The following is a 15,768-nucleotide window of genomic DNA, read 5'->3' on the forward strand; positions in this document are numbered from 1 at the left end:
CAGCACCTTGACTAATTATATAGGTTACCTACTATATCTCATCAGCACCTTGACTAATTTCACGAGTTACCTGCTATCACCCACCAGCATAACCACTGGATAACTCTGTTCACCAAAGACTTGGATATATGGGAAGAAATCACCTAGTGGTTTTGCCTGGGATTTGAACCAGAGACATCATGGTTCCCAACTACTTTATCGACCACTAAGCCTCACCATTAGATGCATTATGAGTTAACTTAAACTGATAAAATAAATTTTTGGAGCACCCTAACAATTCATTCCAGTTGCATTATTGGACTGATATATGCCATGTGAAATCAACACTACATTATGAAAATACAAAAGGCCAGAACAAGTTGGTGTAATGCCAGAAACAAGACCAGAAAAAATATGATTTGAACACTTATTAAGATTTTACAATCCAGTAAACCATGACATACTTTATGGCCTACTTATCAGCATTTCTGCTCGCAACTGCTTTGGCAGCCATTATTCTCTACAAAAATGGATAACATTTCCCCACAGCTAAGGCTAGGCCATCTATTTTTAATCTTTGTCTCTCCCACCGCACGACGCAGATCTCTCTTTATGCACATCTTGCAGATTTAGAGCAGGTTCTATGGGTTCAACCGAACCCACTATACCTTCAACTTGAACTATGTATACACATGCAAATGGAAAAAAGCATAAAATGTATACATATGATCACACTTATTCTGAACCCACTAACTTTATATCTTGGATTCGCCTCTGAGTTATTCGTATGTGTAATTTGTATTCCGGAGCAAATGAATGTGGGATATTGATATGTCAATAGACCTATTTCGCCATCCCGTGTTTGAAAGAAACTGATGTCCTCAGAATGCAGCTTTCCATAGTGCATTCTCTCCCTCGCCACAACGGCGATGGACCTCTTTTATCCTGTCAACAGACCTGCATATCCCACTGCATGTCCAGTCAAATGATGCTACACAGATGTTGCCTGCTTGTGCCTTCCATTCACAGTCTGCATCAAAAAGTAGTTTCGTTTTGTATCAAATTTGGTAACAAACAAAGGAAACTAACTGCATTTTTTACAGCATTTTGCTAGCATTAACTATCTCGGTCTAGAGTCAGTTTAGGACACATTCATGCTCATTCTGAACCAACTAACTTTAGATCCTGGATTCGTCTTTGGATCTTGGATTCGTCAAACATCGACACAGTCACACCCCATGTAAGCTATGTTGCTCAGATTCTCCAAAATGTGTCGCACCTGTGTTAGATTTTCCGAAAATGCATTACTTTTTGAGGACCTGACATGTACCTGACGGAATTTTTGAAGAGTCCAAGCAACATAGCTTTTAAGAGAAGGTTTTGATTTTTTTGCAGTTCACACATATTGCATCAGAGCCTATGAGTAAAGACAATATTGGAGGCACTAATATATGATATTATGGGACCATGTCTGAGGAAAAAATTCAGATCATGTAATTGAAGAAGCTTGCTAAGAACCTTCATTTTCCAACTTTATGTCAAACTTCTAAGATTTCATAGCCAACATTTGAAGGTAGAAATAAGCTAAAATTGTCTGTTTTGGGCCTAGGCCCTCACGGATTTAAAACGCGTCAGGGCCTAGGCCCATAACGGACAATATCACATAGCAAATCTTAGACTATTTCTGTAAAAATGATTTACCAGGTGGAGTTCCACAACACAATCTGCGATCATCGATATGCTGCACATCAAGTCCAATAAACCAAGCTCCCAATGACACATCCTCATTGGTATACTTATGAAGTACATGCCTTTAAATATCAAGAAGATTATACACAGGTAAGTGGAAAAGAAAAGAAGGAAAAAAAAACTACTAGAAATGGATTACAAATATTAAGAGAAAAAGATACTTAACTGGTTTACTGATATATAAGTAGCCAAGTCTTTTGAAATGGCATATATTTGTCCAGTAGCATGACGAAAATACTTATCTCCGAATTTCCAATATTCTGGTTCATGGTATCTTACACCCCTGTGATTCAAAACAATGTAATGTCGACAAATTGAAAATTCAAGATTCAATTTACAGAAAGAAAAATTAAATGTCCTTACTTCCGCGAGAGGACAGGACCAGATTTCATGCACCCGATATATATACGTGGTTTCTTGCGATGCCTTGCTAATGTTTCCCCTAATGTAGCTGCAATAAATATAAAACTAGTCATGTAACATTGAGAGACAGTTTCATTTGCTGTAACAAGTCTTGAAATCTCAATATAACATTAAAAAAAATTACGAAAAAATATTTGGTTACCTATATTGACATGAACATCATCATCAACTTTTATGTAATACTCTGCATCCCACAAGTTAACAGCAGTGGCAAAATAAGTCTTTGTTTTGGCTGACAATTCAAGATAACCCTCAATATGATCCTGTTTAAAAGGTAGCAAAACTGATGTATCGTCTTTTACGTATGAATACATAAAGTGAAATTATTGCAGTAAATCAGAGACAAAATATATTACCAGCCTCAAGAAATCACCATGTTTCTTGTCCTCAGCTTCAATAGCTCTGTCTAATATTCCCCCTACTGTGGCACTGTACAATGAGTTTACAGCTTCTTAGATAGAATGTTAAAAGCTTATGCTGCTATAAATATTAACAACATGATTACTAACAAGAGTTGATATTATGTTGCTCGACTCTACGAAAATGTCGATGGGTGCACGTCAGATCCTCCTAAGTAGTGGATTTTTGGAGGATCTGACAAGAGTGCGGCAGCTGTCCTGGAGAGTCCGGGCAACAAAGATTTGATGTATGAAAATATTGAGGCAGAATTAGAATATCTATGTATATAATTTTATACATAGCAACAGAATTTGAGTGAAGTGATTAAAAGATCCTAGCTACATGAACTAGACAAGCGCTCAAATATATCATTCAATTTAGAATGTTTAGCAGAAGAAAATTCCCCACCCATGACCAATGACGAAGCGAATGATTATTCCTTTCTCTTCTTCTAGCTTCCTCCTTTTTTCGCCTGTTTCGTCATGTTAAATATCAAATAAAGCAAATGCTTGCACGAGACGAGTTAAAGAAACTAGGACGGAATGATAAGGGATAGGCGCGGTTTTAAAAACCTTGTGGCATCCATGTAGCGCGAACTGAATCCCTTCTTTTTCTGCTACTAAATGCAGTATTTATTCCTACCACCATAAAATATTTTCTTTTTCTTGTTGAATCATCCTTTTTTATCTCTTCTGATATTGGAGCGCCGCTAAGAATCGACTCCTGTGCTGCCTTTGCTGCAGCCAAATCCATCTCCAAATTTGAAATGGTTTTGTCTAATGTCCTATATAAGATATGAAAATATTGATGCATTCAAAACAATCTTTATCATATCTAATGCAAAGTTTCTGTTACTGCTTGTCAAAACATAAGAAGAAAAAAACAAAAATTAAAGGGAAAACTCACTGAATAGCATGATGTGTCTTAGAAACCTTCCCAAAAATATCTTTAGATACCAGCTTTACATGTTTCTGCTGCAATAAAATAAGATGAAATTAAGATGTTAAGTTGGAAATAAACAAGAAATTAAACTAAGTTACAAGTTGGAGATTATTTTCTATTTACTTAGCATTAGAAATACTTACAAATTTGGTAATGCATCCTTCTGAAACTAACTTCAATTTTTCAGCTTCAACTGTGGTTGTTCTTGCAATACCACTTTTTATTTCAGGAATGATCCACATTCTGCAACAAGAAATGCTTGCATTATTGTCAAATCATCACTAATCCTAAAGAACTGATATCCAAAACATGTTCATTCTCTGTGATATTTGTAACCACATGCAACATATGGTTGCATACACTCAGATGCTTTTTCCAAAGGAGTTGAACTTTTGATAGTACTAAGCTCCCGCTATGCGCGGGGTCCAGGAAAGGGCCAGACCACAAAGGTCTATTATACGCAATCGTACTCTGCATTTCTGCAAGAGGGTATTTCCACGACTTGAACCCGTGACCTCCTGGTCACATAGCAACAACTTTACCAGTTACGCCAAGGTTCCCCTTCTTCTATACACTAATAGTGTAAAATCATTTTGTCATTATCAGATCACATAAAAGACAAATTAAGATAACCATCGATAACAAGTGGGATGAGAAACTTGAAAAATCAGACAGGTTACTTGCTACAAGTTAACAAAATAGTGTAAAAAGGATTTACACTGTCTGTGTATATAAGTTAATTCTCTTTTGGAATAATTAATCTCTCCTCCTTTATATGTAAAGTCAATACATCTATTTTTTTTCCATTACAATTTTTAGATACTTGTTTAGGTGTGGAATCATAGCAGTATTGCACTATTCTTGACAACAAAAGAAAAAGACAATACATAAATAGGCCCTCAAACTTGGCCTTCAGCTGGCAAGTATGCCTTCCGACTTTGGGTGTGCACAAGTAAGCACCTCAACTTGTATAAAGTTGAACATGTAAACACAAATGCTGATATGGCACATAAATTTTGAAGGTGTCTAGATGATCATTTTGTAAGTTGGAGTGGAGACAAGTTGAGGTGCCTACTTGTGCACACCCATAATTGGAGGGTATACTTGCCAGCTGAGGCCAAATTTGAGGGCCTGTTTATGTATTATGCCAAAGAAGAAAGAAAACATGATTTATCAGTCACTCCTAGTAGCAGTAGCCAGAATGAGTTAGAGTGTATGGTTAACTACAACAGCTGCAAGAACAGGGGAAAGCCAAAAGTAACACTGCTTTAAGCTTTCATGTAATAAAATGTAAAAAAATCACAACTGGTCATCAAAAGATACTGCACGGACAAAATTATAAAATGTGAAGTTACAAAGTTCAAAAAGTTGTTAAACCTGAATCTCAGTACAAATCTAGTAAACCAAAAAGAAAACACACAAATCAAACAGAAAACCTAAAAATATCAAACACTAAAATACATTTGACTAGCACTTAAAGCTAAGACATAGAACAAGATTATTCCAAAGGGCCCCGTGCACGAAGCATCCGCATTCACACAGGGTTCGGGGAAGGACCGCACCCCAAAGGGTGTGATGTAGCCAACTTACCCTGATGCAAGCATCAGTAGCCGCTTCCACGGCTCGAACCCGTGACATATAGGTCACACGGAAGAGACAACTTTACCGTTGCTCCAAGGCTCCCTTCAAGATTATTCCAAAGGATTTAACTTATATTTACACTGTTATCTTAGATAACCCGCCTTGTTTTCTAGGTTACTTATCTTTTAAGGACAGTTACCCGTAGTTATCTTTTAGGTGATTCATGATTGAATTATACACTATTAAACTGTTAAACTCTATTCCAAATAACTGAAGATGTAAAGATCCCATATCCAATCAAGAAAAGTGAAGATACAAAAATAATCCAATTCCCAGAGATAATATCAGTATAAAAATGTAATCTTTCTCAAAAAGTGAATAACTTTACCTGGTTGTAAAGAGCATTCCAGCACAAAAACTACCAAGACAAAGTAAAAGACTCCATTTTTGAGATACTACACTTCTTGAAGTTCTTTCTGCTACTCCTCTGCTCTTCAAAGACATACTTTCAATACTCTTTAATTCTTCGGTCAATAAACCAACAGCCTTTTTAGCAAAACCCCATATACAAAAACTGAACAATAAAACCAAATCAAAGACACCCACAAACCAAGAATACTATGAATTAGTCAATATTTTTACTGTCACTTGGTCAGAATAATCGGGCTTAGGTTGACACAGAATAAGCCATTTCCCCTGTTTCTCCTTTGACTAGATTTTTTTACGCTGCTATAAGTCAAGTGGAGATCCTCTATTTTCACGAATCCAGCTCTCGAAAAGTTGCTTTACTATGAGTAAGGGGTGCTAACGAGCAAGAAAACGGATGCGCTAAGGCGCAACTTCGCGCAGCTGCTACGCCCTTGCTTCTTGTCTTATCTTTTACTAAGAAACTAATCTAAATAGAAATCTTTCTTTCTCAAAGTAAAGTTTCTCCCAGTAAAATAAGACAAGAAGCACGATGCAGAAAGTAGTTGCTTCTTAGTTTACTACAAAAGTGAATCCTAGGAACAAACTTTGAGGAAGATACAGTTATAGTAAGAAGCTATAGCCTATAGCTACTAGCCAATTATTACATGTTTCAGTAAAAGGGGTGCTTTCTTTTCTCTCTTTGTATACAGTTGTACACTTTGCAGGTAAGGAACTTAGAACACAAGTGAAGACAGTGAACAGTGAACTGAAACTGCTGCTACACAGCTACATGTACCAAATTTACCAAACTGTCCTTGTCAAGATTGAGGACATTTCTCCTATATTGAAAATGGGATTCATGAATCATGAGAAACTGTACCAGTTTTTGCTACAGTGGCTTACATTGATGGGTCACCGGACCCGTAAACTTCTGACAAAAATCTTATATATATATATATATATATATATCTTGAAAATGATTATATAAATAAGTTGGCACCCTAAACACAAAAGTCTTTAGGTACTGGTCGAGCAAATAATGGTGCCCCGCCGCCTTAAAATCTTGGGTCCGCCTCTGATTTGAACCCTGTCTTAAACAAATCATTGCATAAGTATAAATTATTAATTTAAAACTCAATAACTTAAAATAATTAGAATTCCGAACCCATAAACTTAAAATTCTGACTTCACCTAACTTGTTATTCAATGATGAATATATGCTTGACAGTTTGGTTTTAGTGACAGGGGAATCAGAACAGAGAGAAAAGTTAAAGGGCATCTATAATATTTTGACATGTGTAAGGAGATTAGCTTAGTTTCTTTTGTCAGATAGGAAAATTTTATCTGATAAAACTACTGATATATTTGGATTTTCCATGTTTAGATTAAAACTTAATCCGTACTAATTTACTAAGCATTGTTTTAGGTAGAGAAAATGACAATCAAGGTTAGAAACTTTGTTTATGCTTCAGATCTTGTCAACTTTGTTTGGTACGCCCTCTCTTCCGGTTTATGTGAACTTATTTCTTTTTTGTTACGTTCCAAAAAATAAGATCCTTTTTTAAATTTGGTAACAATTTAGTTTAAACATACAGTTCTATCCTTAATGAGAAGCTTTTATAACCATACAAATACTCTGGGCCCCTTTTTGACTTGTTTATGACCATAAATTCCAAAAGTCTTCATTTTTTCTTAAACTTCGTGCCCAGTCAAACAGGTTCACATAAATTGAAACGAATGGGGTATAACCTATTTGGTATTCGATACTTACTGACTCGATTAATTCAAATTCGGTCCATATAAGGGTAAGCTGCGTACAATAGATCTTTGTGGTCCAATCTTTTCCCGAACCTTGCGCATAGCGGGAGCTTAGTGCGCTGGCCGACTTTTTTTTTTGGTGTGTGTAAGGACGATTAAAGAAAAGTGCTCCCTGCCAGATCTTGTCAATTACTATATCCGTTTCACTTTGTTTGTAACTATTTTCTTATTAGTTGTCAAAAAAGAACGACGTATTTTTATTTTTCTTCAATGAAAACTTTTATAGTCACACAAAGTTATAGTATGTTTAAGAGTGTAAGCTTCACAAATTTATAGTCACATAAATGTTTTGGTATGCTTACAATCAAAAATTCTAAAAGTTTTCTTTTATTTCTTAAATTCTGTACTAGTGAAAAAACTACGCTATGTATTTTTACTTACTAAAATTTTTTAGTACAAACTTGCAGCCCCTTTCCCAAAATAATTGTAACTAGGGGTGTATATATACCGGGTTGGTTCGATTTTTATCAAAACCAAACCAAACCAACTATATCGGTTTGGATTGGTTCGGTTTTGTCGGGTTTTCAGGTTTTCGGGTTTTTTTTGTTACATGAATATTATTTTAATCTTATTTTGTTAAAATTATAGATAAAGCTTTGATAAGTGAATATATGTTTAGTAAATATGAAAAAAATTGACAAACATATGATCTATTAAAATATTCTAATAGGAGAATTTTTTTAGCAACGCATGATAGTTATTTTCTTAGTCGTCTAACATAATTTTTCGTTAATTTACGCTTTCAAGTTAATACATGAGAGGATCCCAAATATTTCTACATTTTCTAAAGAAAATTTACTATAAAGTCTTAAAAATATAAATAAAATTTATATATTTATATGTCGGTTTGATTCGGGTTATTTTACTCAATACCAAACCAAATCAAACCAAACCTAGTCGGGGTTTTTAATTGGTTTGGCTTAAATTTTCGGTTTAGTGCGATTTTCCGGTTCGGTTGGAACACTTCTAATTGTAACCTTTTGCACATTAACTAACATCCCAAAATACTTTTATCGCTATTCTGATACGAAGAATTGCAACTTACTTCGTCTTAACAAAAAAAAAAATCTGTTTACCTCGATTCAAATGGAGTGAAGTTTTTTAAACTATTTTGTCATATACAGGTGTAGAGGAATAGAAAAAGGGAGGGGATTAGAAGATGGGAAATCGAAGTCTCACCCATAAGGTAAAAATTCAGGCAGTCAACCAAAACTACAAGATTCCCCAATGAAATGAACTTTGACTAGCATTTAATGTGTTTTTTTATTGGGCAAAATATAAAATTGGTTTACGGTCAAAATTAATTGTATTTGCTAGTCAAAAAATTTATAAAATATAATGCGCGCACACACACACATATATTATCGGCTATTATTTTTGGAAGCTGCTAAAAATATATACATCTTGGGAGGGGGAAGGCTATTTTGTCACCAAAAAATTACAATTTGTTGTATATTTCTTCTGTAGTTTTTTATACCTTAATGCTAGTTAAAAAATAATTTCATCAAGTCAAATTGACTATTCACAAGCTAAAGGTGTCAAACAAGTTGGTGAACTTTAATCTTATTACACCAAGAAAATACTGGTAATTCTTTTATTGTCAACTTGTTAGTACATTTTCTTAATTTAGAAGTGTTGTTTGATGAAAATATGGCCATAGAACTTTGTCGTCATTTATAATTTTCTTCAATTTTAGATGTCTCTTTTTTAATGGAAAGTAACACAAACTACCCACTTTGATAGAAACATAAAACCAGCATTAATAAAGTACATGGTTTCTATCATCAGACTTTTACTATACTTCCCAATATTTAAATTATTATTATAGTGCCTTTAAATTCATTGCTTGTGATGATTAGCCCACAAAAATTGAACTGAATAAAGCATTGAACATAGTAAAGCAATTCTTAATGATCAAAAAGAGTTGGTAATAGCAGCCAGCTAAGATAAAGCCAGAATTTGAAGTGGATAGGTTCTGAAAATTCACCATTGAACTTGTAGTTTGTTTTAATTATTGGGTCCGCAATTAAATAATTATATATACTTAATGAATTTGCTTATACAAATACAACGTCTAAGAAAAATTAGATATGGATTTGTCCGCACCCATAACTAATACAATAGCTCCGCCCCTAATAACAACACAATTTCCTTTTTTTTTGTTTTTTGAGTTACCAAAATAGCAACAATTGGAGATTGACTTGTGGTCCTACCGGTAGCCAAGAACATTATCGTGAAAGTGACGTACTTAGCTTCTTCTCTGTTTACAAGAATTAGATTTTGTTTTTCTTTTTTTAATTGTAGTATTATTTCAAGATTATTTTAAGACAATAAAGGGGGAAAAGTGGACATAATATAACTAAAATAACATATGTGCACACCAAAAACTTCTTGGGATATTTACCTCTTTTTTATTTTCTTTTGGCATGATCATGATGCAACAAATAATTAGAATGTTCTAAGCTAAAACGTACTACTACTAGCAAATTAATTCTTTTGACGCTTAAACAATTAGATAAAGTTTTAACTATTTAAATTAAATACAATTACTCATAAATTAACTAGAATAAATGCGAAATCGATGCGCTATATTCTCGCTATGTGCAGAATTAATTGAAGGTCCAAACTATATTTAATGTAAAAAACATATGATAATCGAATGACATAGCAATCAGCGAAAATTGTTACCGCGCGTCAACGTTCCCCTTCTATCTCAACATCATAATAAGAAGATAAAGGAATGCATTTGTTCTCTTCTCTTGAACCCTAAACCCTAATCTTGAACTCTATATCAATTTATAAATATTGAATCTTAATAAGCAAATTTACCAAAATTAGTTTTATTTGTTTACAAATGTATAAAATTAACCAAGTGCAGTCTAGTTATTAATAGTAATTTAAGCAGGGATAATAATGACAACATGCATTACTTGTATTTATTTTTCCATGGCTTATAGACTAACTATACTATATAATTTGTGTTGACCTTAAAATAAAATGAAGAAAAAGCAAGAATTGGTGTTATAATAAAGGGGGACAACTTTTTTTAAATTAAAGGAGGATAATTAATTATGCTTATTGTGGAGCCTTATCACTTCTCCACCATGGAATAAGACTCAGACTGTGAATTTGTGGATAGTAATGTCAAATTGTCTGTTCCACTATGCTTTGTTTGGTAGTAAGAACTAAGAAGTAATTCATTATCACATGCATAAAAAGGCTATACGAATTTTTTTCTCTTTTTGTTTGTTGATTTTTCATGAAGGGAAAAGAAAATACCCTTTGATTGCTTAATTTTAATTCCACTTCCATCACCTCTGCATTGTTATTAATCAAATAAGCACCTCCAGAGGCGGACCCAACATTTGAAGGTGGTGGGTCCCATGGAACAGACTGTTTAACCAGTGGCTCATCAGACTTTTGATCTTAAGAGTGCCAGACAAAAATATAGATATTTTCAATATATATTCACACATACAGAGGCAGATGTAGTGAACAACTAACGGGTTCAACTGAACCCATAACTTTCGACGTGGTATAAAAATTTATATGTAAAAAATCATTAAAATTGAAAAATAGTGGATATGAACCCGTAACTTTAAAAATATGATGGGTTCAATGCTAAAAATCTTAAAAGCTGAACTCATAGTATTTAAATCCTGGATCCGCCGCTGCACACATATATATCTAGAATTTTATCGAGGTTAACGGGATCTAGTGACCCCTCTTCTCTTTACATAGGTCCGCCTCTGAGCGCCACCTATGATTGATGAGATGCATAAGTTCCCTTCACTTATAATCAGAGATATTGAGTTCGAGCCTAACAATGGAAAAAAAATTCTAGTAGACAGCATTTCCCATGTCAATAAGTCTTACTGGGCATAGATTCAGATTATTTAGTGCCCCAATGCGAATACTAATAACCGGTGGGAAACTAAAATAGTCAAATTAAGCTACTTAATCCCATTCTATTTTTTATCCCCTTCATTCTATATAGCGAATAAATTGAAGCTCATTAGAATTGAATAGAGATAGAAGCTAGAACTGGATAGCCAGTTACCATGGCATGAGGTGAATAAATTGAGTAAAACTCATGTTATTCGAAGAGTATTGAAAGAATGATGGGACACGTGGATGGTAGAAATGTCTGTACCACATTGAGGCCCCATATCCAGTTGCTTCATGACACGTGTCATTATTCTGTGATCCCTGTCCCTTTCCTTTCAAGGATTTTGATAACAGTGGAACGACCACCCTGTTTGTGCTCTAAGAGGTCGTTTGGTTGTTTTGCTAGGGACATATAATCTCCATATAAATTTTTGCATTAGTATAACAATGATCTACCGAAAAGAATAATGTTAATGTATCGGAAATATGGAGATTATATGGTGAGTTAAAAGGGAAAATGACACTGCATAATCACTCTCAAAATAATATTTGATATATATATATATATAAAAGATATACAAATTTTATATATTTTTACGGTTACCGGATATAGAAAATTTGGATTGCAGGTTAAAAGTGATCTTTCCCCAAGTTATTTTTTGGTGTCGGAAATTGTTAGCTGTATTTTCTGAGCAATTAACGTATAATTCAGAGACTAAATAAAAAAAATAATTTTGACTTTAAGGATACAACACGTAAAGTTTATTGACAAATTTATTGGCTAAAATAATTTAATGACTTTATATAAATTTAGAGATCATATATGAAATTAGCTCAACTTACGATTTTCTTTCTTTCTCCTCTGTGTTTTCCCCATCAGTATAAATAATGACCTTTTAAGCCACTGAAATTGAGGAGAATTTACTTTTTAAACAACTTCTGCGACAAAAAAAAAGAAGAAGATATTTTAAGCACTAACTCAACTCTCAAGGGAATCTAAAACGATTGACAATAAAATTAGTACATCTTCTTGGAACAAAATAGCTCTGGGAACATGTGTTTTGGACTCATCTCCTAAATGTTAGTGACAAAATACACTTTTTGTTTTCGTTAATAATACTCAAAGTACATTGATTATAGGCTATAATTGTGTAATTTAGTCTCTTATTACACTCTAATTTACTGTACTTTAATTGAGTTTGAGCTTTAATCGCTAATGTTTTGTACTGATGATGTATTTTATGCCTTGTAGGAGTGATTCTGAGCTATATTGATGTTATGGAATGAATTCAAGTGATTTGAAGCTTTGAAATCTGAGTAAAAGCCCAAGGAATTAAGTCGGGATCGTGTTCGGGGATCAACGGATGATAGTTAAGAACGAACGACGAATCGAGTAGGCATATTGCACACTATCTAGTAAAATGTATATAACTTTTCGCTCAGAGCTCCATTTGGGCTCCACAAAATATGGTTGGAAAGTTAACTCAAAGGGCTACAACTTTTATGTTTTACGGTTTTCCAAAATCCTAACAGAACAGGGTGAAATGTGTGCATCAAGTTAGCGGTCGCGCTCAGGCCGCGCTCGTCAGACGGAATCAAAGTGGATATACGCGGTCCAAGCGCGGCCGCGCACGTCCTATCCAGAAAAAGTATTCTTTTTCGCGTAGGAGAAGGTATAATTGTTTGGGCCTGACCTTACTTGGTATATATACATGGAAAAACGGCATTTTAAAAGGTTGGACATACTTTTGACACAGATTTGACCTAAGGAGGCAGAGACACAATAGGAGCAAGGCGGGAAATTCTTCTACGAGTTTTTCCTTCCTCTTCCTATTTTTCATTGTTGGTTATGATTTTTAGTATTGTAGTTTTACATACTATTATGAATAGCTAATTTGTTATCTTGGGTTTTGATAGAACCTTTTGTAGGATTAATTCTTGTTATGTTTTTATATAATTGAGCCGATCGATTTCTCTACTTGTTCAACTACGTATTTATTGTTGTTGATTGAATGGTCATCGATTGACTGTGTCTATTTATTATGTGTTGCTTAAGAAAGGATACATATTTAGGTGGTTGTTGAATAACGTCACTCCTAACGTATGTGAAAAATTAATACAGCGAGTTTAAAGGTAGGATTAGAAATAACAAAGACTTAACGTGGTCATAATGAGCGGTTAGATAAAGCCAACTAGCGTAGTTCGAGAGAATATGTCAAGTAAATTGTTGTAGTTTCTCGAGAGAGAATTACGGTACCTAAAGTGCTAACGATCAGTAGAGAATAGATCGGCGAAATTGTAGGGAACAAAGTGTAAGCACGTGATTTTTGCCCTATATGATAATTACTCCCAAAAAATTCAAAAATAAAATAATTTTTCTTGGTGTGCCATTTTTGTGATATTTTGTGACATTTTGAATAATTATTTGTATTTGTTTGTGCATGTTTATTTGCTAAATTAATAAAAAAATACAAAAATATGTCGCCTTTCGCATGTAGGATTTAATTCTACAATTGTTAGTAATTAAATTTGTTTTACAAAAAATAAAAATTACAAAAATAGGCATCGTTTGCATTTTTAGCATTTAATGTCCAAATATACAATTTTATGCTTAATTATTACTTAATTGTGCGTTAATTGTTATTGGGAGTTAATTTGCGCTTTTATAACTTAATTTAGTTCTTAATAATAGTTTAAGTATTTTTATAATTTAGTTTTAGAAAAATAAAAGAAGAAAAGAGAGCGAAAATATAAAGAAAGTCGGAATTGGGCCTCTTCTTCAATTTCAAGCCACAGGCCCAAAAAATGGCCCAATCTTCCCTACGACCCAGTCCATTTCGAACTGGGTCGACCCAGTCCATAACCCAAAAGACCCAAACCCCTTTTGTCTTACATTTTACAAAACAAAAACAAAACAAAAAAAAAAGAAAGAAGGGAAAACCCTAAAGAGCTAACCAACCCGCCCCCCCTTTCTATCTTTCTTCTTCTTCTTCCTCAAGAAAGACCCCTCCCATGGCTGCCCTTTACCCTCCATTAGCACGTCCTAATAGACCAGTTGTTCAAGCTTTACCTGCTCCGACCATGGATGACCCAGCTGCGTCTTCATCTCCTTCGTCAAGCTCAAAACTTACTTGACATCCATGGTTGCCAACGCTATGTCGAATGCTTCTATCTCCGAGCTGCTGCCTCACGCCCATCATCTTCAACACCAAGCTCCCCGCGACTGCCCGTCACAGCTTCTGCCTCGTCAACTCAGGCAGCCATGGCTGCCATTGCATTCCATCAACGTCGAACAACTAATTTGGCTTGCCATTGTTCGACGACCAGCTGTTGTTGCTCCCCTATGCTTTACGTTGTTTCTTATCCCTCCCTCGACAAACTGTTGCTACTACTCGTCGCAGTAGTTCCCTATTTCCTGCTTCTCCATCGTCACTGTAGCAGCAGCTGCGTCCAGCCATAGGATCTCCGTCGCGATGCAGCTTCCTCCGAGCTGCTGCTGCCGGCATCCGCTGCTTCACTTCATCGTTCTTCTTTGCTTCTAGTGTTTTGTTGTTGCTTCGTCTTCTTTGTTTGTCAAATGTCGAGGGTTTTTCATTGAGTCGAGGCTTGGACAGATTTGTATACAATCAAAGTTCGTCGTTGATTCATCTCCGGTTAGTTGTTTTTGAGTTTTATTTTGTCCATATTTTGTTTGATATTTTCCGGATCCAAAATCGTTAAATGATTTCAATTCTTGTTTTGTTCGTTGTTCATCGTTGAAATAATTTTCTAGTGTGTTCATGTTGTTTGTTAAATTAATTTTCAGATTTCAAAATAGAAGTTTAATTAGTTGTTTTCATGTTTATTTCATGTTTGTATTATTGTTTAAGTAAGTATTTGTTAGTTTGATGTTTGTTAGATTCAAATTGAAATTTAATTAACTATTTCTTCAATTTGTTTCATGTGTTTATGTATTGTTAGAAATTGTTAATATTGTTAAGTTCAAGTTTAAGTTCATAATTGTTTCTTCGTCGGTCTTGTTATTTGTTTAAAGAATTTAGTTGTGTTAGAGAAATATGTTGGTTTAATCGTTTAAATCCATCATGTTTGTTGTTTAAAATAGATTTAATTCATGTTCATACTTTGTTTGATTGTTCTTGAATCCGAAATTTGTATAGCTTGATTTCTTGTTTATCATTTGTGATTATTTCTTGAATTGGTCTCATAATCTTGTTTAAAGTTTAATATAAGAATTGTTTGTTGTAATGTTGTTAGAGTTGATTTTAAGTTCAATATTATTGAATTTAAGAATCTAAATATACTTGTTTGATTGTTGTTGTTGTTTAAATCCGAAAAATAGGTTTGTTGTTGCTAAAAATATTGTTCAATCAAATTTTAGTTGTTCTTGGTTGTTCAATTTGTGTTCATGTGATTTGTTGTTGAAATATTGTTAAAATCATGTTCATGTGATATTGTTGTTATGATGTTCATCCGTGTTCATATTGTTGTTTGAACATTGTTAGAAATTGATCATATTGTCTATATTTTGGTTAAGTTTGATTAATTGATGTGTTATAGCTGATGGGTAGTTTGGTAAATTTG

The 15,768-nt window shown here is 34.1% G+C and overlaps 1 protein-coding gene across 2 annotated transcripts; it reads right to left on the bottom strand.

Annotated features, from left to right (window-relative positions):
- Window positions 1–365: 365 nt before the first annotated feature.
- Window positions 366–6,403, bottom strand: LOC104225580 (probable beta-1,3-galactosyltransferase 2). Of its 2 annotated transcripts, none has more exons than XM_009777415.2 (11): window positions 5,462–6,403; window positions 3,636–3,735; window positions 3,457–3,524; window positions 3,123–3,334; window positions 2,959–3,022; window positions 2,508–2,580; window positions 2,294–2,414; window positions 2,092–2,179; window positions 1,895–2,011; window positions 1,681–1,790; window positions 366–1,009 (listed from the first exon to the last, which is right to left on the bottom strand). In XM_009777415.2, exons 1-11 carry the CDS (start codon window positions 5,575–5,577, stop codon window positions 861–863), a joined length of 1,218 nt encoding a protein of 405 aa, XP_009775717.1. In that variant the 5' UTR covers window positions 5,578–6,403; the 3' UTR covers window positions 366–860. The 2 variants fall into 2 exon arrangements, with proteins under 2 accessions (XP_009775717.1, XP_009775718.1); XM_009777416.2 differs by having other exon boundaries at window positions 3,457–3,521; window positions 5,462–6,244.
- Window positions 6,404–15,768: the final 9,365 nt, after the last annotated feature.

The sequence above is a fragment of the Nicotiana sylvestris genome, chromosome 6 (genome assembly GCF_000393655.2).
Source record: "Nicotiana sylvestris chromosome 6, ASM39365v2, whole genome shotgun sequence".
Classification (NCBI taxonomy): domain Eukaryota; kingdom Viridiplantae; phylum Streptophyta; class Magnoliopsida; order Solanales; family Solanaceae; genus Nicotiana; species Nicotiana sylvestris.